The sequence below is a fragment of the Oncorhynchus kisutch genome, linkage group LG4 (assembly GCF_002021735.2).
Source record: "Oncorhynchus kisutch isolate 150728-3 linkage group LG4, Okis_V2, whole genome shotgun sequence".
Taxonomy (NCBI): domain Eukaryota; kingdom Metazoa; phylum Chordata; class Actinopteri; order Salmoniformes; family Salmonidae; genus Oncorhynchus; species Oncorhynchus kisutch.
Window position 1 is genome coordinate 64,761,722 of NC_034177.2, and position 23,364 is coordinate 64,785,085.

Consider the following 23,364-nt stretch of genomic DNA (forward strand, 5'->3'; position numbering starts at 1 on the left):
TCATTTATAATTGCAAGTCGAAGGCAGAGATAATGTTGTCACGATCAATTTCTCGGATAGTAGTGGCCAACTCCTTCTGTTGTCGGGTGTTAAGAGCCGCCATGTTCCCATAGGTGAATTGTGAATGGACAGAATATGCCAGCTACTGGAGCGAAACAGACCTGCTATTGTTCCTTGTAATACAGTAAATGTCCCACACCTTAATGTGATGTTATATGTTAACAATTATTTGAAAATATTTATTTTGCAAAAGAAAAGCCACGCATTTCAATGCATGCCACCGGAACCGAATTTGACAGATTTGAAGAATATCCGATTCGTTGAATATGCGCCAATCCGGCGTCCTCCTCCTATCCTCCACAATATGCTTCCATTTGACCTCTTTACCGCATCTATTAGATTAGCAAAAATATACTGCATGTATTGTAGTCATACCATAAGATACCATAAATTATCTGAATAACCTAAAAACTGATAAGGAGATAGATGTTAGTTAGAAGGTTTCATCCTTGTTGTCTGGTCCTGGATCTCGTGTTGCTTGTGCAGTCTCTGTGGTTACAAGCATCTTCAGCATCAAGGAGTCAACCTGTTGAGGCCCTGAAGGATTGGATATTACAACACTCATGAGTTCAAAGTAAACAGGTCAAATTGGACACACCCTGTACTTGTAAAGCAGACTGCTGAGACACCCTGTGGCCATCTGCAGAGTGCACTATGCAATTACAGGCTTACAACAAAGGGTTTCTACATACACATGGGTTACGGATGTAACCTTGGTAGAGTGTTTGGTTGCCAAACCACCTATGGGGAACTCCTTCCCTTCACCCGATGTGATTGAGATACTTAATATCAAAAGATGTTTACAGACACGCCACACCCTTAATGTACCCATGTGACCTGCCACTATAAAAGGCTGTGTGGTATGACATACTGTCTATTACGTCACTCAAACCTCACAGAGGTGGAGGAACGACATGAAAGCTTGGCGACCCGATACTCAGAGAACCAAGGTTACATCCGTAACCCAACGCTCTCTTTCATTTTCGTAACTGGTGCCAAATTAACTATGGGAGAGGCTGTACAGTAGAGGTCATTTGGACAACAGAGTGGGATAACTTACCATTTAACTTAGTCCAGATGAGTCCCTGGGACATCCTTGTATCCACCACATGACGCAACAGAATATAATTACCCAACAGGGTAACACAGAATTTCAACTGTGGTATACAACTATATACACAAGCAAGGTGAAAGCTAGAACTTACAACATGAGGCTTCATTTGGGGGCAACAGCACCAATAGTGGAAAGGCTTTTTTTTTATAGAACATCCATCTCACTGATGGTTGATAAGTAAGTATGTACAAGGTTCATGGTACGCTCACTTATCTGGGTTGAGAGAGCATGCCGTGTCCAGGGCCACAGAGCCCACTGATGGTGTGGATAGAACGTTGAGTCGCTAGTACCTTATGAAAGTCATGGGTGTTGCCCAACTTGCAACAGCACAGGATAGTCCAGCGAGGCCCCTCTGAACAGGGCCCATTAAGTGGCCATACCCCTGGTGGAGTGTGCTACTATGCCATCTAAAGTTGGTCTACATGCTGCAGCGTATGATTGTGACTGCAACGTGCCAGTCTCTGCTTCGAGACAGCTCTCCCTTTGGTGTTCTCCCCATAACACACAAGGTGTTCGGTTTGACAAACAGTTTTTGTTGCAGCAAGAGAAGCACTCAATGCCCTAACTGGACAAGTGTATGCCACTCATGACTCTCCTGTGAGAAGTGGGGAGGCAGGTGAAATGCCGCTATGATTAAGGACTGGTTAGCATGTGATGATGAAAGCACCTTAAGTAAGAAGGCTGGATTTGGCCGAAGCACTGCCTGAGATCCAACTTCTGCTAAAGTGAGACATGAAGGATGGGTAGAAAGTGCATGTGATTATCTAACACGCTTGGCTGAAACAATAGCCAATAGAAAGGCAGTCTTGACTTAGAGCTCATTAATCTCAAGTGAAGACAGGGGCTCAAATGGTGAAAGTAGGACAACATCTAACTCCCATAAGGCTACTGAAGGAGCCTTGGGGGGCTGTAGCCTGTGGGCTCCTTTCATGAATTGCGATACTAGAGGGTGTGCCTATGGTGATGCATCAATGTAGATGGGGACTCTTCTGTAGCCATAACCTGGAGGAAATCAAAATGACAGAAATTGGGCAGGAATATGGCGATTCCGCATGGTCGACACACCACTTCCTGAACACATTCCACTTGTAGGAATACAGGGTTAGCGCAGAAGATGCCCTGGCTGCCTGAACTGTATCAATTAAGGAGGGCAACCCTGCAGCTACAAGGCGGTCACACTCAGGTGCCACTCCCACAACTTCAGTATGCTGGGTTTGGGGTGCCAATGCTTGCCATTCGCTTGTGACAGGAGGTCCACTCGAAGAGGGAGTCCCCAAGGTGGGAGGTTGTCAGCTGTACAAGGTCTGAAAACCAGTGATGCTGTTGCCAATGTGGAGCAACAATTAGAACTGACGCACTCTCAAGACTGATCTTCCAAGACCCGCGGAGCAAGGAAATTGGTGGAATCACATACAGCAGCCCACTTGGCCATCTGTGTAATAGGGCATCGACTCCAATTGGGCCTGCCGGACCATTTGTGGAGAACCACATAGGAACATGGGTTGAGTCTTGCAATGCGAACAGATCAGTGGTGGCCTTTCCAAATTGCGCCCAGATCATCTCCACTACTGTAGGATGTATCCACCAGTCTGAAGGAAGAGGGTCTCCTCTGGAGAGGTCTGCTGCCTGATTCTCCACCCCAAGCAGGTGTTCTGAGGTATGTAAGGTGTCTGTTTGCCCAAAGCAGTAGCTCCCTTGCTACCTGGTGCAGTTCCATGGACCTCAGTCCGCTCTGGCGGTTGATGTTTGCAATCACGGTTGTGGTGTCTGTCCGTATCAGTACATGTTGTCCTCTCAGTACTGGGAGGAAGTGCCGGAGTGAAAAGGTCAACCGCCTTGAGCTCCAGTACGTTGATGTGAGCCGTTTTCCATGGTGCTGACCATACACCACGGGCCCCTGACTGGTTCAAGACTGCTCCCCATCCCTGTAGGGAGGCGTCTATGGTCAAAGTCACCTGGTTGTGAACTGCAACTAGCAGAACTCCACTGGGAGTTTGAAGTGCTAGGCGCAACCATTGTTTTGTTCTCCAGCAACTCATTGATATTATCAGCTTTTTGTGTTTCTCCCTTCTGGGACACAGATAGTGTCTGTTGTACATCTGCTCTATTGGCCGAATGTGGAGCAAGCCCAATGGTACAACATGGACTGCAGCAGCTAGGAGGGCTAGTAGCCTCTGACTCTTCTTGTGACGTCACCTGTTTTCTCAGTTTGAATGTTGAAAGGCAATTTGTCAAAGATGCCACTATTTCTGGAGAGTGTTGCTCGCATGACTTGAGTGTCCAGTGTCAAGCCCAGGAAGTGCACACACTGAGTGGGGACCAGAGAAGACTTTTCCAAGTGCCTTGTTAGTCCCAACTCAGAGAGGTGATCTGAGACCATGGATGCGTGTGCCAAAGCTTGGCTTTGCGACCCTGCCTATATTAGCCAATTATGTAAGTAGTTCAGGAAGCTGACTCCTGCTTGGCGAAGTGGGTCTAGCGTTGCGCTTATGCACTTTGTGAAAGTGTGAGGGGCAAGTGAAAGGCTGAAGGGTAGAAAATGAAATTATGCGTCTTTCAGGTTCTGTGGAGAACCAATCTTCCTGGTTGTACAAACGGAAGGCTGGTTTTGATTGTTAGCATTTTGAAGGGCTGAGAGATGACGATTCAGGTCTCCGCCCTTTTCTGGCACCAGAAAATAGATTGAGTAGAACCAGAAGTAATTTTGTTGCGCTGGTTCTACCTCTTCAATTGCATGCTTTTTAAAAGGAGATTACTGAGTGTTTGCTTTTGAGCAAGGTTGCAATCTGTTGTTTTCAAGACACCCCTGAAACGTGGGGATCGCTACCAAAATTGTAGTCAATAGCCTTATGTTAGAGGGTGTAACCATTGACCTTTTCCAGCTCAGGACCGAGGCTCTGCGTGCTTTGGTGCAGAGGGGACACGGCTTGCATATGGTTCGCCTCTGCCTCTTGGGTGACGCTGTGCTCCACCTCTTCGGTAGGGCTGAGAGTGTCTGTTCCTCCACTCCTGTTTTCTTGGCATTCCAGTTGGGGCCCTGGGACTGGAGTAATGGTTTGCTGGCTGATGCATTCTAGGATTTGGAATGAGGCGCTGAAGCGTCATCTGTGCTTCTCTGTCCTCCTTAGACACTTGGAGGAGGTGGGCCGCAGCTCCTACTGATAGAAGGCCAGTATTGCTGCTGAATTGCTAAGCCTAGCGACTGAAGTAGTGCTGTCATGTGTCCTGCATAGGAAGCAATCAGATGCCCTGCATCATTTGTTTGGCAGTTCTTGGTCTGAACTGTGACTGAGAGAAGCAGGCATAACAAGCAAAGCAAATTATTTGTCCATACAGGGGAAAATGGGCAAAACTATTCTCATCTGCACCGTGAACTGTAGCTAAGCGAGTGCATATGCTTGGAATGGCAGGGGTTCTGTCATTTGGGAGGGCTGAGAGAGGGCTGATATGGGTAGGTCTATCAGACGCCATCAGAGGGCTGACAGAGGTAGGTCTAAGAGTCCAGGTAGCGGACTGAGAGTAACTATGTAGAACACCTCAAGATAAAAACGTAATATTCAATATCGGTAAGTTAGACTAAATATTAGCACTACACAATCTGGTGGGTGATAACCTTCAATCTGGATAACAACACAAAACAAATCTTAAGACTAGAGAAATGTATCGACAAATACTATGAAAACAAGCAATACCCAAACATGACGGAGAGTAAAACAAGGGAATCTATTTCAAAATGAAAACGTGACTCTTCTACAGACTCAGACAATTTAATATTTTCACCACCGGGAATGGTAAAGGTTGAAACCGATCTGCTAAAATCAATAAATGACAAACTGGGCATACTTGAACTAGTCAGAGAGGATATAAAAGAGTTGAAGGCAATTCTCTAGATGAGTGTCGAAAAAGCTGCGACATTGGAGAAAGACACAAACAACCAAAAGAGACAGTCAATGAGATTGAAAGCGAAGTTAATGAAGTTAAAAAGGAGAACACCAGTATGAGAGAAGCTTTACTTGACATACAGACTAGATCCATGAGAGATAATCTGGTAATTACAGGTATCCAAGAGAAAGAAGGAGAAGTTCCTGAATGTGTAGTTAGAGAGTTCCTCCTTACAGCGCTTCAGATCCCACGCGAAGCTGTCGACAAAATCCAACTAGAACGTGTACACCGTTTCGGACAGAGGGTAGAGGTATGAATGCCCAATCGTTGCCAAATTTGCTTTCTTTAAAGATAAAATAATGGTTAAAAACCTGGGTAAAAGACTTGCTGGCACAAAAATTGGCATGAATGACCAGTTCCCGAAGGAATTTGCAGAACGGCTTAAAATTCTGTATCCAATAACTTAATTGGAACACAAAAGCACTAATTCAACATGATAAAGATAGAAACTCAGTAAACAGAAGGCACAGAATGTGTGGGAGGTGTGGTGTGTGTTTCTTTGGTGTTTGGGAAAGTGTGGCATAGAGTGAGAAAGGAAATGGTTGCATATCCCAGAACCAATGTATTGCTGTGAGCAGGGGTTGTGAGAGAGCTTTCAATGTTGTTCAGATGAGGGATATCATTTTTATATATCTTATTTATTTATTTATTGTCCTATCATGGTGGAACAGTGTTTTAAAAGAAATTATACATCTAATCAATTTATTTATGATCCTATATTGATGGAACAGTCCACAACCCTATACCCTAGACACTCACCTGAATGACCCAGATACTAAGGAGAAGTCACTAACTGTTTTATGGGCCTGCTGTAAGTGGTCTGTATGCAGCCAATATGTGGTCGGAGACCTAGAGCAGCACTGCCCCCTCAAGATTCTGAGCCTGGAGAGAATAATATACAAGGAAATTCTCAAAGCTTCTAATGAGAACCTTGACGACCTTGTACCTAGCCGGTGGGGATTCCGGTGGGGTGCCCCCACCCAGGCAGTGGCAGTTCTGGCTGCAATAACACATGGGGGGGGGGGGGGGGGGGGGGTCACACTCGGACATTCAGAGAGGGGCCATATTATTGGGGCCCTGGTGGCACAAAATCAAAGGTCTGACTGCATGGAGATGCTTGGGAATATGGTCACTACGGGGGACCGTGTTGTGGATGTTTCAGGGGAAGGGGGTATATCTGACCTCCATCATCTGGGACGTGACAATGGTTAATAAAATTTCCCCATTTCTGCCCATTTTTTTTACACAGTTTTGCAGGCCATCTCATTCAGCTGCAGCTGTATATGCATTCGTAAATCAAGACCTTTCTTTTGCCTACATTTCTAGAAATATTAATAGCTAATTATGGAAAATAAGAAACAGGATTTGAAAAAAATTATATATATTTATATGGCTACAAATGGAGGTGAGGGCGATGGAAATGCATTTGGCGGTTGATCTACTTCTGTTCTGTGAGTGGCACTGTGTGCTCTTTTCGAAGGATGGATCCCAGTCTCTTCAGGGCTATGGGATACGGGGGGGTCTGCCGGGCATTGGGATGACAACACAACTCGGGATGAGGAGGGCGTTTAGCGGGTGGAATAGTGGGGACCAATTGGAAGTTTACTTAGTAGCAATGCAAATATCATGGTGCAGCTATACAGACCCTCAATCATCATGTTACTTTTTAATGGTACGTTTACAAACATATATTTTGATAAAGTGAATTGAAAGTTGAGTCTCATTATGGTAAGTGGTGAAATATGTATTGCCAGTTATAATTGTAATGACCTAGCAGATAATAAGAAAAGACGATCAGTATTTACCTGGCTAAAAGAGAAGGAATATAATATCTATTGTTTACAGGAAACTCATTCAACAATTTTAGATTAAGTTTTGTGGGAAAAGGACTGGGGGGAGGTGAAATACACTAATAAAGGGAACACTAAAATAACACAAACTAGATCTGAATGAATGAAATATTCTTATTAAATACTTGTTTCTTTACATAGCTGAATGTGCTGACAACAAAATCACACAAAAATTATCAATGGAAATCAAATTTATCAACCCATGGAGGTCTGGATTTGGAGTCACACTCAAAATTAAAGTGGAAAACCACACTACAGGCTGATCCAACTTTGATGTAATGTCCTTAAAACAAGTCAAAATGAGGCTCAGTAGTGTGTGTGGCCTCCACGTGCCTGTATGACCTCCCTACAATGCCTGGGCTTTCTCCTGATGAGGTGGTGGATGGTCTCCTGAGGGATCTCCTCCCAGACCTGGACTAAAGCATCCACAAACTCCTGGACAGTCAGTGGTGCAACGTGGCATTGGTGGATGGAGCGAGACATGATGTCCCAGATGTGCTCAATTGGATTCAGGTCTGGGGAACGGGCGGGCCAGTCCATAGCATCAATGTCTTCCTCTTGCAGGAACTGTTGACACACTCCAGCCACATGAGGTCTAGCATTGTCTTGCATTAGGAGGAACCCAGGGCCAACCGCACCAGCATATGGTCTCACAAGGGGTCTGAGGATCTCATCTCGGTACATAATGGCAGTCAGGCTACCTCTGGCGAGCCCCAAAGAAATGCCACCCCACACCATGAGAGACCCACCGCCAAACCGGTCATGCTGGAGGAAGTTGCAGGCAGCAGAACGTTCTCCACGGCGTCTCCAGACTCTTGTCACGTCTGTCACATGTGCTCAGTGTGAACCTGCTTTCATCTGTGAAGAGCACAGGGCGCTAGTGGCGAATTTGCCAGTCTTGGTGTTCTCTGGCAAATGCCAAATGTCCTCCACGGTGTTGGGCTGTAAGCACAACCCCCAGCTGTGGACGTCGGGCCCTCATACCACCCTCATGGAGTCTGTTTCTGACCGTTTGAGCAGACACATGCACATTTGTGGCCTGCTGGAGGTCATTTTGCAGGGCTCTGGCAGTGCTCCTCCTGCTCCTCCTTGCACAAAGGCGGAGGTAGCGGTCCTGCTGCTGGGTTGTTGCCCTCCTACGGCCTCCTCCACGTCTCCTGATGTACTGGCCTGTCTCCTGGTAGCGCCTCCATGCTCTGGACACTACGCTGACAGACACAGCAAACCTTCTTGCCACAGCTCGCATTGATGTGCCATCCTGGATGAGCTGCACTACCTGAGCCACTTGTGTGGGTTGTAGATTCAGTCTCATGCTACCACTAGAGTGAAAGCACCACCAGCATTCAAAAGTGACCAAAACATCAGCCAGGAAGCATAGGAACTGAGAAGTGGTCTGTGGTCACCACCTGCAGAACCACTCCTTTATTGGGGGTGTCTTGCTAATTGCCTATAATTTCCACCTGTTGTCTATTCCATTTGCACAACAGCATGTGAAATGTATTGTCAATCAGTGTTGCTTCCTAAGTGAACAGTTTGATTTCACAGAAGTGTGATTGACTTGGAGTTATATTGTGTTGTTTAAGTGTTCCCTTTATTTTTTTGAGCAGTGTATATTTCTCCCATGGGCAAAGAAATTCAAAAGGGGTGATGGTATTAATTAATAGTAATTCTAATCCAAATGTGAAAATTATCCAAACAGATCATCAAGGTAGATGGATTATTTTAAATGTTATTGGACAATAAACAGATATGGCTTATTAACTTATTCGGTCCAAATAATGATGATCCAAGCTTCTTTGAAAATATATATAAGAATTTATCAACTCTACAAGCAACACTAGACTCTATTATTATGGTGGGAGATTTTAATACGATTTTAAATACCTCTATGGAGTGTAAGGGAAATCACACTACAAACTATCACCCTTAGGCACTTAAGGAAATCATGAATGTCATGGATATATTGGAATTAGTGGATATATGGAGGCTTAAATACCCTGACCTAGTGAGATATACATGGCGGAGGCTTAATCAAGCCTCGTCGTCTAGATTACTTTCTTATGTCATTCTCTCTGGCACCATAAGTTTAAAAAGTGTTGATAGGGGACAGAATGCGGTCGGATCATCACATAATTGGCACATATATTACTCTTACAGAATTTCCACGTGGGCGAGGATATTGGAAATTTAAGCAAAGCCTACGAGATGATAAATTGTTTAGAACTAGGACAGAAGAATTTATAACTGAATTTTTTCGACATAACATAGGTACAGCAGATCCCCCTATTGTATGGGACACTTTTAAATGTGCCTTTAGAGGCAATGCAATTCAGTACTCATCTATAAAACAAAAGAAATTTAGATCAAAAGAGTCCATATTTAAGAGTAATTCTCTCTGACACCAAAAGTAAATATATAATTGATTCTGTGCCTCTATAATACAGTATTTATTTGAAGGACTAACAGAACAGATAGATAGCAATAAATACTGTACCATAGAGGCACAGAATAAGTTAGAGGAAAAACAAAAAGAAATGTAGGAACTTATTCAAGAAAGATCCAGTGCAATATATATATATATTTTTTTTAAATAAAGTGAACTGGATGGAATATGGGGGAAAATGCAACAAATTATTTTTCAATCTTCAATAAAGAAATGCTACCATTTTTTTAATCGAAACTTGTTACAAATGATGGAGTCAAGCATGATTCACCTAATGATATTTTGAAAGAGGAAGAAAAGTACTTTAAGAATATGTTTTCGTTGCAGTTTCCTCCATCTCCACTAACCGAAGCTAATTGTATGGATTCGTTTCCAAAAAATGTATCTAAAATGAACATCTGTACAGAAATTCTCATGTGGAGGAGACCAAATTACAGAGGAGGAACTTTGGTGTACTTCCAATGGATGGCATACCAGTGGAAGTACACCAAACTTGTTTTTATATACTCAGAGGACCCTTATTAGCATGTTTTAACCACTCCTATACAGTGAGGGAAAAAGTATTTGATCCCCTGCTGATTTTGTACGTTTGCCCACTGACAAAGAAATGATCAGTCTATAATTGTAATGGTAGGTTTATTTGAGACAGAACAACAACAACAAAAATCCAGAAAAACGCATGTCAAAAATGTTATAAATTGATTTGCATTTTAATGAGGGAAATAAGTATTTGACCCCTCTGCAGAACATGACTTAGTACTTGTTGGCAAAACCCTTGTTGGCAATCACAGAGGTCAGATGTTTCTTGTAGTTGGCCACCAGGTTTGCACACATCTCAGGAGGGATTTTGTCCCACTCCTCCTTGCAGATCTTCTCCAAGTCATTAAGGTTTCGAGGCTGACGTTTTGTAACTCGAACCTTCAGCTCCCTCCACAGATTTTCTATGGGATTAAGGTCTGGAGACTGGCTAGGCCACTCCAGGACATTAATGTGCTTCTTCTTGAGCCACTCCTTTGTTGCCTTGGCCGTGTGTTTTGGGTCATTGTCATGCTGGAATACCCATCCACAACCCATTTTCAATGCCCTGGCTGAGGGAAGGAGGTTATCACCCAAGATTTGGCGGTACATGGCCCCGTCCATCGTCCCATTGATGCGGTGAAGTTGTCCTGTCCCCTTAGCAGAAAAACACCCCCAAAGCATAATGTTTCCACCTCCATGTTTGACTGTGGGGATGGTATTCTTGGGGTCATAGGCAGCATTCCTCCTCCAAACATGGCGAGCTGAGTTGATGCCAAAGAGCTCCATTTTGGTCTCATCTGACCACAACTCTTTCACCCAGTTGTCCTCTGAATCATTCAGATGTTCAAATAAACCTACCATTAAAATTATAGACTGATCAATTCTTTGTCAGTGGGTAAATGTACAAAATCAGCAGGGGATCAAATACTTTTTTCCCTCACTGTATAAATGGTAGACTATCGGACACGCAACAAGGTCTGATTTCATCATTACTGAAACAGGACCCAAGTGGTATATATAAAGATCGAGTCCATTTAAAAAACTGGAGGCCTCTTACACTTCAGTGTTGTGATGCAAAAATCCTAGCTAAATGCTTGGCGCATAGAATTAAAAAGGTATTGTCAGATATGACTCATCCTAATCAGACAGGTTTTTTACATGGACGATACATTGGAGATAATATAAGACAAGTACTGGAAACAATAGAATACTATGAAATATCGGGGACACCAGGCCTGGTTTTCATAGCTGATTTTGAAAAGGATTTTGATAAAGTATGACTGGAATTTATATATAAATGCCTAGAATATTTCAATTTTGGGGAACCTCTTATAAAATGGGTTAAAGTTATGTATAGTAACCCTAGGTGTAAAATAGTAAATAATGGCTACATCTCAGAAACTTTAAAACTGTCTAGAGGAGTAAAACAAGGTTTTCCACTATCGGCATATCTATTTATTATTGCCATCGAAATGTTAGCTGTTAAAATTAGATCCAACAATAATATTAAGGGATTATAAATCCGTGGCATAAATACAAAGGTCTCATAATACGCTGATGATTCATGTTTTATTTTAAAACCACAATTAGAATCCCTCCACGGCCTCATAGAGGATCTAGATACTTTTGCTAACCTCTCTGGATTAAAACCAAATTATGATAAGTGTACTATACTACTTATTGGATCACAAAAAAAATGCACATTTTACATTACTGTGTAGTTTAGCAATAAAATGGTCTGACGGAGATGTGGACATACTCGGTATAAAAATCCCAAAACAAAGAAATGATCATTTTTATAGAAAGTTAGCAAAAATTTATAAGATTTTGCTACCATGGAAAGGAAAATACCTGTCTATTTGTGGAAAAATCCCCCTGATTAACTCCTTAGTTATATCACAGTTTACCTTTTTGCTTATGGTTTTGCCTACACCTAGTGACCTTCAATTTGATTTGGAATGGCAAGCCAGACAAAATTGAAAGGTCCTATTTATATAACGAATATGAATTCGGAAGTAAGAAATGATTAAATATTAAAGCATTAGACTAAAGGCATCAGTCATACAAAAGTTATACTTCAATCCAAACTGGTTCTCTAGTAAATTGGTAGGAATGTCTCACCCCATGTTCAAGAATGGCCTTTTTCCCTTTATTCAGATTACAACGGTTCACTTTCGGTTGTTTGACAAGGAAATAATCTTCAAAATATCGTTATTTTTTAAACAAGCCTTAGAAAGTTGATTGCAATTTCAGTTTAATACACCTGAAAATACAGAACAAATAATACAACAAATATGTGGTTAAACTCAAATATACTAATTCATAAAAAAATATAAAAAAATTGGATGAAATTTAAAAAAAAAAGGTATAATGTTAGTGCATAATATCATAAATAGGACTGGTGGAGTTATGTCACACATGCAGCTAACACAGACATATGGAAATGTCTGCTCTACCCAAAATTACAACCAACTAATTGCAGCATTACCACAAAAATGGAAGAGGCAAGTAAGAAGGGGTAAAAAAGTAAGGAACTGCATTAAAGAACATAAATGGTTAAAGAAAATTGTAATAAATAAAAACATATACCAATTTCATTTAAGGACCAAAAAATGGACAGCTGTGCCATATAAATTGCAAAATAGTTGGGAAGAGATTTTCGATGTCCCCATTCCATGGCACATGGCTTATATATATGTGTGACACGCAAAACAACGCCAGATTCAAAACTTTGAACTTTTTTTACTATACACAATTCTTGCAACCAATAGAATGTTATATATATGGGGGATACAATCTTCCCAGCTCTGCAGATTCTGCTGTGAGGAGGCAGAGTCATTAGATCATTTATTTTGGTATTGTCCATATGTAGCTCATTTTTGGTCACAGGTCCAGGAATGGCTGAAAAATTGCAACATTTACCTAGAACTAACACTACAGATAGCAATACTGGGTGATTTGAAAAGCCATAGTCAATCAATCAATAATATAATTATTGTTTTTGCAAAAATGTTTATCTTGAATTTACAATCTGTAGAAGCTATGAGAGTAGAAAGGTTCAGTACTTTGGAGAAGCATCGCAGCACAGTTGAAAAATATATGGCAAATAGAAATTCAATATGGATGGTGTTAAGAGATAGATGGGAGGGGTTGAATGGAGCTGAAGGGTGGGACTAATAACAAGATAACACATGTAAAACATACGGTCTGTAAAGTGTATATAGGTTCAGAAATGTTGTGAAATAGCACAGTTACAAACATAAATCAAAATGGATGGACATCAGAAATAGAGGAAGGACTAAAAACAAACAAAATAGAACTATTGTACAATAGATTGTGTCTGTAAAATGTGTATAATATGTATAAACTGAAGGTAGAAGCCTAAGTGTTATTGATTATTAGTTTACTCCAATTGGGGGAAGGGTGGGAGGGTTTGCGGGGAATAATAAAGGTATATTAAAAAAAAAGTATGTATATCTATATAGGTATGTGTATGTATATATATATATATATATATATATATATATGAATGTTTGTGTATGCATATGGATATATTAATGTTTATGTATGCATATGGATATGTAAGTGTATGTATATGGATATATATTTACCAAAAAAGGATAAGGGGGTTTGGAAATGATGCAGACATTTACATTGTTGGAAGCATCCATCTTTCTGCAATATTAAGCTGATCCACCCCTTTAAAAAAAAGAGCATTGGAGCTCACGCACAAAGTATTTAAACAACAGTATGGATGTCTCAGTCTTTGAAGAACTGAATTCATCAAACTTGGATGTGGACGCCATGGCAGTAAGTATATGTTCCACGTTGAGGTTCTTGTTTGCCCTCTTAAACATTCCGATATTTTTGGTCGACCGTCATCCGATTCAACAAGGTTGGGGTTGGGTTTGGTACCGGCGGGGGAAGCCTGGCAAGTAGCTGTTCGAGGGCATACTCAATGGTTGCCATACGACTGTCCAGTGACTTAATCTCCGTGCGCATCTCAGTGTGTTGAGATTTGTGCCCAAACGCGGATGAGCGCTGAGGTTTATTGGGCGGCGGATCACAAGGGGAGTGAGACCTGTCATTACACCTGGAGCGTTTGGAAAGATCATTCATCTGTGTAGCAGACTCATCTGACGAGAATCCAGAGGTCGAGATTTCAATGCTCTTGGTTTGAATTTCTGACAGTGAGTGCAAGAGCTGCTACTCTGTTGCTGCCCCTTGAACATGTTCAGCTCCCAAGCAAAGAATGCAAAGTGTGTGCTCATCTGAGGCTGGGAGTTGTTTTTCACACGGTTGACATGAGTGGAACAACATCCCGTGTACAGCACTGAATCAGTTTACAAAGAAAGGGTCTTCACATAAGAGAAGTGTGTTCCAAGAAAAAGGTAACCGTTGGCTCTGACCCACCGTGCTTCGGGGGCGAGACTCCCGCCTAAATATGTATCAAGGTATATAGTCAAGCGTGGACTGTCAGTCTTGGCGTTGGTGGACTCAGTCAAGCGAGGACCGGTAGCCTACATCACCGCTGAGCTCCGTGATCACAAGCTAGGGAGTGGTAATGCTGGATCAACGGGCTGGTGTGGAAGTCAAGCGGGGACTGGCATGACACTGCGAGGCAACAAGCGCCAACAGGTACAACAAGCTAACTAGCTACGCTAACTATGTGTGGCTAATTTAGCTAGCTAGCTACGAGCTAACTTCTGAGTTAAAGGGATAGACCCTAAACTAATTAGCGTACTAGCTAGTATGGAAAAGCACGACAAAAAGCAATACAAGTTAGTGATTATGGGCAGGCACAATAACAAGAGTAGGTCATTCCGTAAGAAAATAATTAGAAGGGGATTAATAGTTATCTCGTAATGTAAAACACAAAGGTGAGAATTAAGAAAATACAGTATGTCACGCCACACAGCCTTTTATAGTGGCAGGTCACATGGGTACAGTAAGGGTGTGGCGTGTCTGTAAACATCTTTTGATATTAAGCATCTCAATCACATCGCGTGAAGGGGATGGAGTTCCCCATAGGTCGTTTGGCGACCCGTTACGAAAACGAAAGATAACCAAGATGCCTTAAACCAGTGATACCTCACCTGTATGGTGGCGCTTCGACGGGCTCTGACCCAGTGCTTTCTGCTGCCTTCACAGTCACACCACAGCCCACACCTGCACAGAGACAAAATAACATAATCTGTCAGCTATGGACAGACAGGAGACAGTTAAACATAGCTATACTCTAGCACAGAAATACACAGAAGAAACAGGCACAGGGACAGGTTATCATAGTAGGCCTCAAAGAAATAGAACTAGTGAAGTGCAGTCTGACTGGGTCAAAGACTAAACAAAGAGTAAAGTCCATGGATTCTAATTATATGGTAGAGCTTCTCTTATTTGAATGATAGAGTCATTCATGATGTCAGTTCAAATGACTACATCATGTGTAAAGACTATTAATCCAAACATGCACTCCCTCTGGATTTGAATGGACTTTACTCTTTGTTTAGTCTTTGAACCAGTCAGACTGCACTAGACTAGTTATCGGGTCTGTCTTAGTGTATAGACCCTGTATAGAAGGTTCTTTACGAGGTCAACATAATACTGACATGAGCTGGTCTGGGACTGGATCAGTTGGTGGATCAGGGCCTGCAGGTTCTTCATGTCTGCCCTCAGGGCACTGAGGTCCTGGCTCTGCTGGGTCTGGTCCACCTGGAGCCTCTGCAGAGTCTGCAGGTGTTCCCCCTGCACAGGGAATGAGAAGCACCTCTCCCTAGGAGAGACAGGAAGAGAGAGATCTTGACACAAGCCTGGAAATATTCCACAATACAGCATAGTTGTTCCATACTCCTAAAGTCAGGTAAAAGAGAGGCAATGCTGTGCCTACCCCGAGGCCCTGTCACTCTCATCAGGTCGTCCTTGTTCGGGGGGATTCACTTCTTTTTGGATCTCCAGGAACTCATCTAGGGTCTCCTGAAGTGTCGGAAACAGGTAAAAAAGAGAAACAAGCACTCTACCTCCCTAAACTAAACCAACCCGCAGGCAGACATACAGACATACAGACATACAGTTCCAACGCAGGTGTTAAAGATTAATGTCCCATCCAGTCACCTTGATCTGAGTGGTGATCGTCTTCAGCTCAGCGTGCCGCTTTGAGTCAGTTCTGATGTCATCGTCGTATAACTCCCCAAGAGGGGCACAGAAGCGGTGGATGTGCTGGTCGTCATAGAAACGGCAGAGACGGGGCATGGATTCCTCCACCTGCAGGATAATGGCTGCTTGCTGCATTACTGCATTGGCCAGTGCATTGTCATACACCCTGACAGAAGAGATACATACTGATGCTGAGAGTGACGGATGCATACTGAGTCATTTGTTTGTTTGTAGATAAACACGCAAACCTGGCGTAGACAAACAATATACAGTACTTGAGCGCACACGAGTGTAAGCTGTAAAGGCTGATCAGCACACTACTGATCTGCTAGTTCGCCAAATATCATTTTAGCAGCCCGTACCTTTGGAAGGTGTCCGAGAGAAGGGCAATCATCAGGTTGACACACAGAATGGAGGACAGAGCCAGAAAGGTACCACAGAGGAAGTGGGCCATGATCGAGTCCACTTCCACCATGGCGTTAAACTCATACTCGTCCACCAGAGTGATGCGGTACAGGCTGTAGAGCAGCTGGGGTACAGTCCGCATACTGGGTATTGACGCCTGACCTGGGGAGGACAATTCGCAGACAGACCGTAAATACAGTTGTTTGTGTATTTTGTATCATACCAGGACAGCTGCAGTAGCATATGCCATGTCATATTGTGGGTATGTTTCATAGAATATGCATGATCTTATGGTTTGTTTCCCAACGTACCTCCAAATATAATCCAGAAGGCACACGCGTAAGGGATAAAGATCTCTGCATATAGGAAGAGGAAACGTAGCACATCCCCCACAATCTTCCCCAGCATGACAATGAAAGGACCCATAACCCTGTACAGAATGAGGATCAAAGGTTGTGGTATTGGTGTAACGCTGTTGAATTTTCAGACTCAACGGCTCTAAGATCTGCTGTATGAGTTCAATGTGGGTTAGTATTTGGCTACTTTACGTTTGGAAATATCCAGACATGCTGTTCTAAAAAATGTGTATTTTGGATATGAGAGCCATGTCCATATGGGGGCCTATGAGCTCTAGTTCCTTTGTTGTCACTACAGGGGGGGGGGGGGGGGGGGGGACACCTGTGGCACCCTATTCATGTGTTGTTGTCATGGAACCTGATAACTCCAGGTGTACCTATAGGGACGCTGACCAGGTGTCATTATTATCGTTGAGCTTCCCCATGAACACAATGAACTGTTCACTGGGAAGCTCAGGCTTTTGGGTTTAGTTTCAGTTGTGTTTTTTTCTTCTTTTTTTCTCAGAACCTATTGTTCCCTTCCATGATCCATTGGGTACCAGAGAACAGTCATCAATGGTGGGGAAGGGAAGTAAAGATTCATTATTCTCCACCACAAGATTGGTGCTCTAAAATGAACAAATGCCTTGCACTTCCTCAGGGAGACAAGTAAAAAAACAAAAAAAAAGATCCTTAAAAGAGGACTCTTCAGTGGTTGGTCAGTCTGATCACCTGAAGGCTCGGACGTGTTTCATCAGCCGGAGCCAGAGGAAGATGATGACCACGGCGAAGAGGCGCAGGCTGTAGTCCCGCAGTGTTCCTCCAAGCAAGAAGATGTCTGCCACATGGATCCCGAACACAGCCATCAGCAGTATGTACACCAGCCAATCAAAGATGTTCCTGTGACACAGCCAAATGAGATCCCATCGTCTGCTTGCCAGTTAGGTAATGGAAGAGCATTATTAAAGGGCCAGAGTTACAACATATCCATATGAGATGTACTGTATCATATATAACACAAATGTGTTTACCAGGGGTCTTGTAAGTAGTTTCCCTTCATGCGGTGGATCAACTTGATTTGCTCTTCCAAGAAATGCTTCTCCTTTGAAGCAGGAAGACAATTTTCTTTTAAAGAAGATGTCAATTTGCACATTCTCAATGGGGATTACAACAACCTGTAGCCTTACAAATGGCATACTGCCAAAATAATGTATTGGGGTCAGGAGGGCTTTTCCTTAGATCTTAAAATAAGTTTATTTTGGTTAATTGTGTAAGCCTAGATCAAGTCTAGAAACTTCCCGAAAGATGTGTGTATGTGTGTGTCTCCTGGGTAAGAAAAGATGCTGTACCTCGGGCCACATTGGGTGTGTGCAGCGTAGGTCATCGTTGGTGCGATGCTCACACCAACTCTGCCAGCTCCTTAGCTTCCTGCTGGAGCCTATCATCTCTGCCACTTCCCGGCCCACCTCCACCACTGTTAGCCCCAGAGCCACCACCACCCCAAACACACGCCACCAGTCCTGCAGGTGAATATACTTTCTATATTTAGATTTGTTTATTTGGATCCTCATTAGCTGTTACAATCACAACAGCTACTCTTCCCGGGGTCACACAATGACTTCATCAATGTCCAAAAATCTGTATGACCTGTGACATACTTCTGACCTTCATATTCAGATTATTTCATTGTGGATCTAAATGAAGGACTGAAATGTGTGTGAATCTTAAAACATCACACCTTTAATGTAATTCTGAAGAGTTAATGAAATGTATCTATAAATGTATCTATATATACAGTTGAAGTCGGAAGTTTACATACACTTAGGTTGGAGTCATTAAAACTCCTTTTTCAACCACAGAGATGAGTGTACTTTTTGTGCGAAAAGTGCAAATCAATCCCAGAACAACAGCAAAGGACCTTTGTTTTGGTGCTGGGGTAAACAGGTACAAAAGTATCTATATCCACAGTAAAACGAGTCCTTTATCGACATAACCTGAAAGGCTGCTCAGCAAGGAAGAAGCCACTGCTCCAAAACCGCCATAAAAAAAGCCAGAGTACGGTTTGCAACTGCACATGGGGACAAAGATTGTACTTTTTGGAGAAATGTCCTCTGGTCTGATGAAACAAAAATAGAACTGCTGGGCCATAATGACCATCGCTATGTTTGGAGGAAAAAGGGGGAGGCTTGCAAACCGAAGAACACCATCCCAACCGTGAAGCACGGGGGTGGCAACATCATGTTGTGGGGGTGATTTGCTGCAGGAGGGACTGGTGCACTTCACAACATAGATGGCATCAAGAGGGAGGAAAATTATGTTGATATATTGAAGCAACATCTCAACACATCAGTCAAGATGTTAAAGCTTGGTCGCAAATAGGTCTTCCAAATGGACAATGACCCCAAGCATACTTCCAAAGTTGTCGCAAAATGGCTTAAAGACAACGAAGTCAAGGTATTGGCCTGGTCATCACAAAGCCAATCCCATTGAAAATGTGTGGGCAGAACTGAAAAAGCGTGTGCGAGCAAGGAGGCCTACAAACCTGACTCAGTTACACCAGCCCTGTCAGGAGGAATGAGCCAAAATTCACCCAACTTATTGTGGAAAGCTTGTGGAAGGCTACCCAAAATGTTTGACCCAAGTAAAATTTTTTAAAGGCAATGATACCAAATACTAATTGAGTGTATGTAAACTTCTGACCCACTGGGAATGTGATGAAAGAAATAAAAGCTGAAATAAATCATTCTCTCTACTATTATTCTGACATTTCACATTCTTAAAATAAAGTGGTGATCCTAACTGGGGATTTTGCGGAGGATTAAATGTCAGGAATTGTGAAAAACAGAGTTTAAATGTATTTGGCTAAGGTGTATGTAAACTTCCGACTTCAACTGTGTGTGTATATATATATGTTCCCTCTGTCCTTCACTTTCTCACCTCAGGGAAAACATAAGGCTCTTCGGTTCGGATGACAGACACAGAGATGGCCACGGTCGTCCAGGAGACTATAAACAGGAAGTTAAGGAGTAGGAGTATCCAAGCCCCCAACCTACAGAGACACCAGTTTACTATTCAGAGTGAAATACTGAGCCACCATTCAGTACTGTATTAACAGTAGATCCCTTCAGCTACGTGTCTAACTGGTTAGGGCCTATGGTATATTTCATTTATGACAGAGCATGAGACTGGAAGGAGGAAGAGGGGTGACAGAGCCCAATCTGGCAGGAGTGACACACCTGCCACTCCTGTCTGGCAAAAGTCTCTCTCACCGATTAACTGACCTGCCATATAGTTTCCACTTGACAGTGATGAGCTTCAGAACCACAGGGTGCATGATGAGATCCAACTTCCCCTGGTGTACTATGAACTCCAACTGTGGCGAGAGAGAGAGAGAGAGAACAATTGTCAGGGAAAATTCATATCGCAATTATGATCAAATTAGTTGACTTAGTTTTCATCCATTATCACTTTATTTGCTTGTTTAGCCTTAAAGAGTGGGACATACTGGTGATGTAGGCTCACTGGCAACACCCTCTGGAAGACAAAAAAATTGAAATGAGAGATCACACAAGTTTAAAAAAAATTGTTTACAAGTCTGTTGCACAGTTTGACCCACTGAGTTAGGTGGTTAAACAGAGTGTATTTTTATTAGTGGGAGCATTGGCCATATAGGACATGTTGTTCTGTGTAAATAGCATATATATATTTTTTCAGACTATAACCTTGTGAGCCCTGTCCTGGTGGATTCTGCTTGCAGGGTGGCTCTGGCTCCAGCAGGTGAAGGTAGTAGAACTGCTGCCTGGTCATCCGGTCAGTCACATGGAACTGGTTCAGAGCCAAATGAGCCTGACAAGACCAAAGAGAGCTGAACAATACTATAGGATGACCACATACAGAACCCACTCTATGACAACAACTAGCACATTGTCAGGACAAACTATACAATTGGAGCATGTACTGCATATTTACCACTGAGGTCATCTTGTCAATCATGGCGGTGATGCAAAGCTGACCATCAGAGTCCTTTACCCCAGCATCAGCCCCTAGTTCCATTAGTGTCCGTGCAGCCTCACTCCTGTCTGAAAACACACAGGAGTACAACAAAAGAAGCATAATCAAGTACAGCAATAACTGTGTAATGTGCAATTTAGCTATTTGTAAGGTGAGATGGAGGGTACATTTCCATGTGTGTTTGGACAATAAAGTTGTATTTTATTCTAATACAAAGTATGGAGTGTGAAATGCGCACCCAGAGGCAAGTAAAGGTATGAACCTAGGTTGGCAGCCAGTTGTAGAGGGGTTCTCCTTTTGTAGTCTCGTGCGGAGATGTCTGCCCCATACTGCAGCAGCACCTTGACTGCCCCCACCGCGTCATTCTTAGCAGCGTAGTGCAGAGGTGTCTGATGATCCATGTTGGTCTGAGCACCAATGTCGGCTAGACAGGACATGCACGTGTGAGCTACAGTACAAGACACATTCAAATCCCTCACCTACAGAAGTAACACACAAGGGACACAGACACAAATGACCTCTGACCTTTCCTCTCCAACAAGAAGTGGATCATCTCCTCGTAGTCTAGAGCTGCGGCAACGTGCAGGGGCGTGACCCCGTAGGAGTCAGGACGCAGAACATCAGCCCCCCTGTCCAGGAAGAAACGCATCACGTCCACGTTCCACGCCCTCGAGATCTAGAACCAGGCAGAGGAGCCCATTTGAACACACAGTGGCTTCACTCACAACGATGCTGCCACAACAGAAGGTCTTTGAGCCATTTGATGACGTGTGAAGACTTCAGTCTCACCTCATGCAAGACAGTTTGTCCGTATCGGTCTGTTGAGTTGGGGTCGGCTCCATCTGCGATTACATCACTCAGGTACTGAAGGTCCACCTATGACCAAACCGGATTATTGACTGTATGAATCATCACCAGCCTTCAATCAGACCACATCTAATCTATATATCTTACATCTATCTATACCTTTAGCCCCATTTTACAACGTAAATGCCATCCACCCCTCACCTCATCAGTGTCCTGATTGCTGGAAGCCAGATCTCTGAAATGGTCTAGCAGTCTTTTATTGAGGTGGAAGCTTTTGTCTCCTCCATCTATGACATCTTCATCCAAGGCCAGGCCTTTGTACATGGTCTCAAAGAATTCCCCTTTAAACAAGAAGGTGATCACACAGCCTGATAGAGTGCAGAGTATTTGAACTCTTATCTAGGTGTACCTTGAGTTTGGCGTTTTATCTGCAATGGTACCTGTGGGTTTTCTCTTCACACACTGACGGCAGGCTCGTTTCCAGCGGCTGCAGGTGTATGACGCCCACTGGGCAGCTGCCTTCGCAGCACTGGACACAGATGTCTTCGAGATCGCACTTCCAACAACTGGCTGCTGTTCAGACTGCAGTGACACACATACATCACACAACAGTACATAGAACTGCATCATAGCATGTACTCAAATGTCCAATTCTGAAATATATCACCCAGTAAGAAGTATAGTAACCCACTACTCTCTAATCATACACAGTTTGGAGCCTAGTAACCATTGAAAATGTATTGAGAGGGTTTCCGATTACTCCAGAAATGGAAAAATATCAACAGATAACGACATTGAGAGGCAGACTGGTAAACTTCAAAGTGCCATTTTCTCCTCACCTGGTTGACAACTCCATCGGTCATCTCCATCTCCATGGCACGGTTGTAACGGCCAGAGGCACTAACCCGGTTCAGTCTCCTCATCCTGCCGTGTTCCAGGCCTGAAGGCTTCTCTGTAAACACTTAACTACACAGCTCCAATATGACTGCGACCAGCCTACCAGTGTAGGTGCGGTAACTCTACAATGAGCGGCTATTTCCAAACAAAGGCTTTCACTCAAAACACAGGGAGTTGGTATATTCCGGTAGACTCTGAACCTGCTAAAGCCGTGTGATCCAGAGAGATGAGAAGTGGATTGTTGTTAGGCGGATATCAGGTAAAAGGAAAGTCTTCTGCAGGCTCAGTCACTGTTTTTCCTTCCAGCTGTTTGTTTACTAGTGAGCTACCTGCAGTACTGTACCTGAACAATATGGTACATTCTGACTCATGTGCTTGTTACACAACAGCCTTTATGTCAAAGTTAACAATGATGACACTGACAAAGCAATGGTCCTATCTTCTAATGTTTAACAGCTTTGGAGTTTGTCTGAGCTGTTAAGACATGTTGGAGAAACTGTGGACATGTTTATGGCTTCTTATCAGCTTACGTGTGTGCTCAGTACAGATGTATTGTGGCTTGTTACGGTACATATAATCACCAAGTGGCCCCACTCTTGACATACCAGTTTCATGCCTAGATATAGGATTCCAATGGTCTTTTCATATGATTGTTTTTCTTAGCTAAGGCATCCAAAATGACAACACCATGACTTGGCCATATGCAGCGACAGCTCAGAGTTGGACAGGACGTGGTTGCCATAACAATGTGATTGACAGGTGCCACAATAATGTCATAAGAAGGGTGGGGTGTTTGAAAAGCTAAAGTCCACTCTAGGGCAACAAAGCAGG

At 43.1% G+C, this 23,364-nt stretch overlaps 1 protein-coding gene across 3 annotated transcripts; it reads right to left on the bottom strand.

Annotated features, from left to right (window-relative positions):
• Window positions 1-204: 204 nt before the first annotated feature.
• LOC109888957 (transient receptor potential cation channel subfamily V member 5) lies at window positions 205-23,336 on the bottom strand. 3 transcript variants are annotated; one of them, XM_020480104.2, is made up of 21 exons: window positions 22,476-23,336; window positions 22,077-22,218; window positions 21,838-21,977; window positions 21,619-21,705; window positions 21,355-21,505; window positions 21,092-21,253; window positions 20,788-20,897; window positions 20,541-20,664; window positions 20,324-20,352; window positions 20,100-20,191; window positions 19,756-19,867; window positions 18,168-18,338; window positions 17,850-17,920; window positions 17,551-17,718; window positions 16,795-16,913; window positions 16,441-16,645; window positions 16,037-16,244; window positions 15,813-15,898; window positions 15,535-15,698; window positions 15,025-15,097; window positions 205-597 (listed from the first exon to the last, which is right to left on the bottom strand). In XM_020480104.2, the coding sequence occupies exons 1-21, from the start codon at window positions 22,557-22,559 to the stop codon at window positions 582-584; spliced, it is 2,514 nt and encodes an 837-aa protein (XP_020335693.2). In that variant the 5' UTR covers window positions 22,560-23,336; the 3' UTR covers window positions 205-581. The 3 variants fall into 3 exon arrangements, 2 of the variants coding, with proteins under 2 accessions (XP_020335693.2, XP_031679266.1); XM_031823406.1 differs by having other exon boundaries at window positions 21,068-21,253; XR_004209819.1 differs by lacking the exon at window positions 205-597 and having other exon boundaries at window positions 16,037-16,186; window positions 21,068-21,253.
• Window positions 23,337-23,364: the final 28 nt, after the last annotated feature.

Excerpts from the sequence above, each read along its gene's own strand:
- LOC109888957 (XM_031823406.1), bottom strand. The coding sequence starts at position 22,559 with ATGAGGAGACTGAACCGGGTTAGTGCCTCTGGCCGTTACAACCGTGCC. Across the intron at positions 22,219-22,475 it reads CCGATGGAGTTGTCAACCAG|TCTGAACAGCAGCCAGTTGT; the intron begins GTGAGGAGAAAA and ends GTGTCACTGCAG. Across the intron at positions 21,706-21,837 it reads GCAATCAGGACACTGATGAG|GTGGACCTTCAGTACCTGAG; the intron begins GTGAGGGGTGGA and ends GTTTGGTCATAG.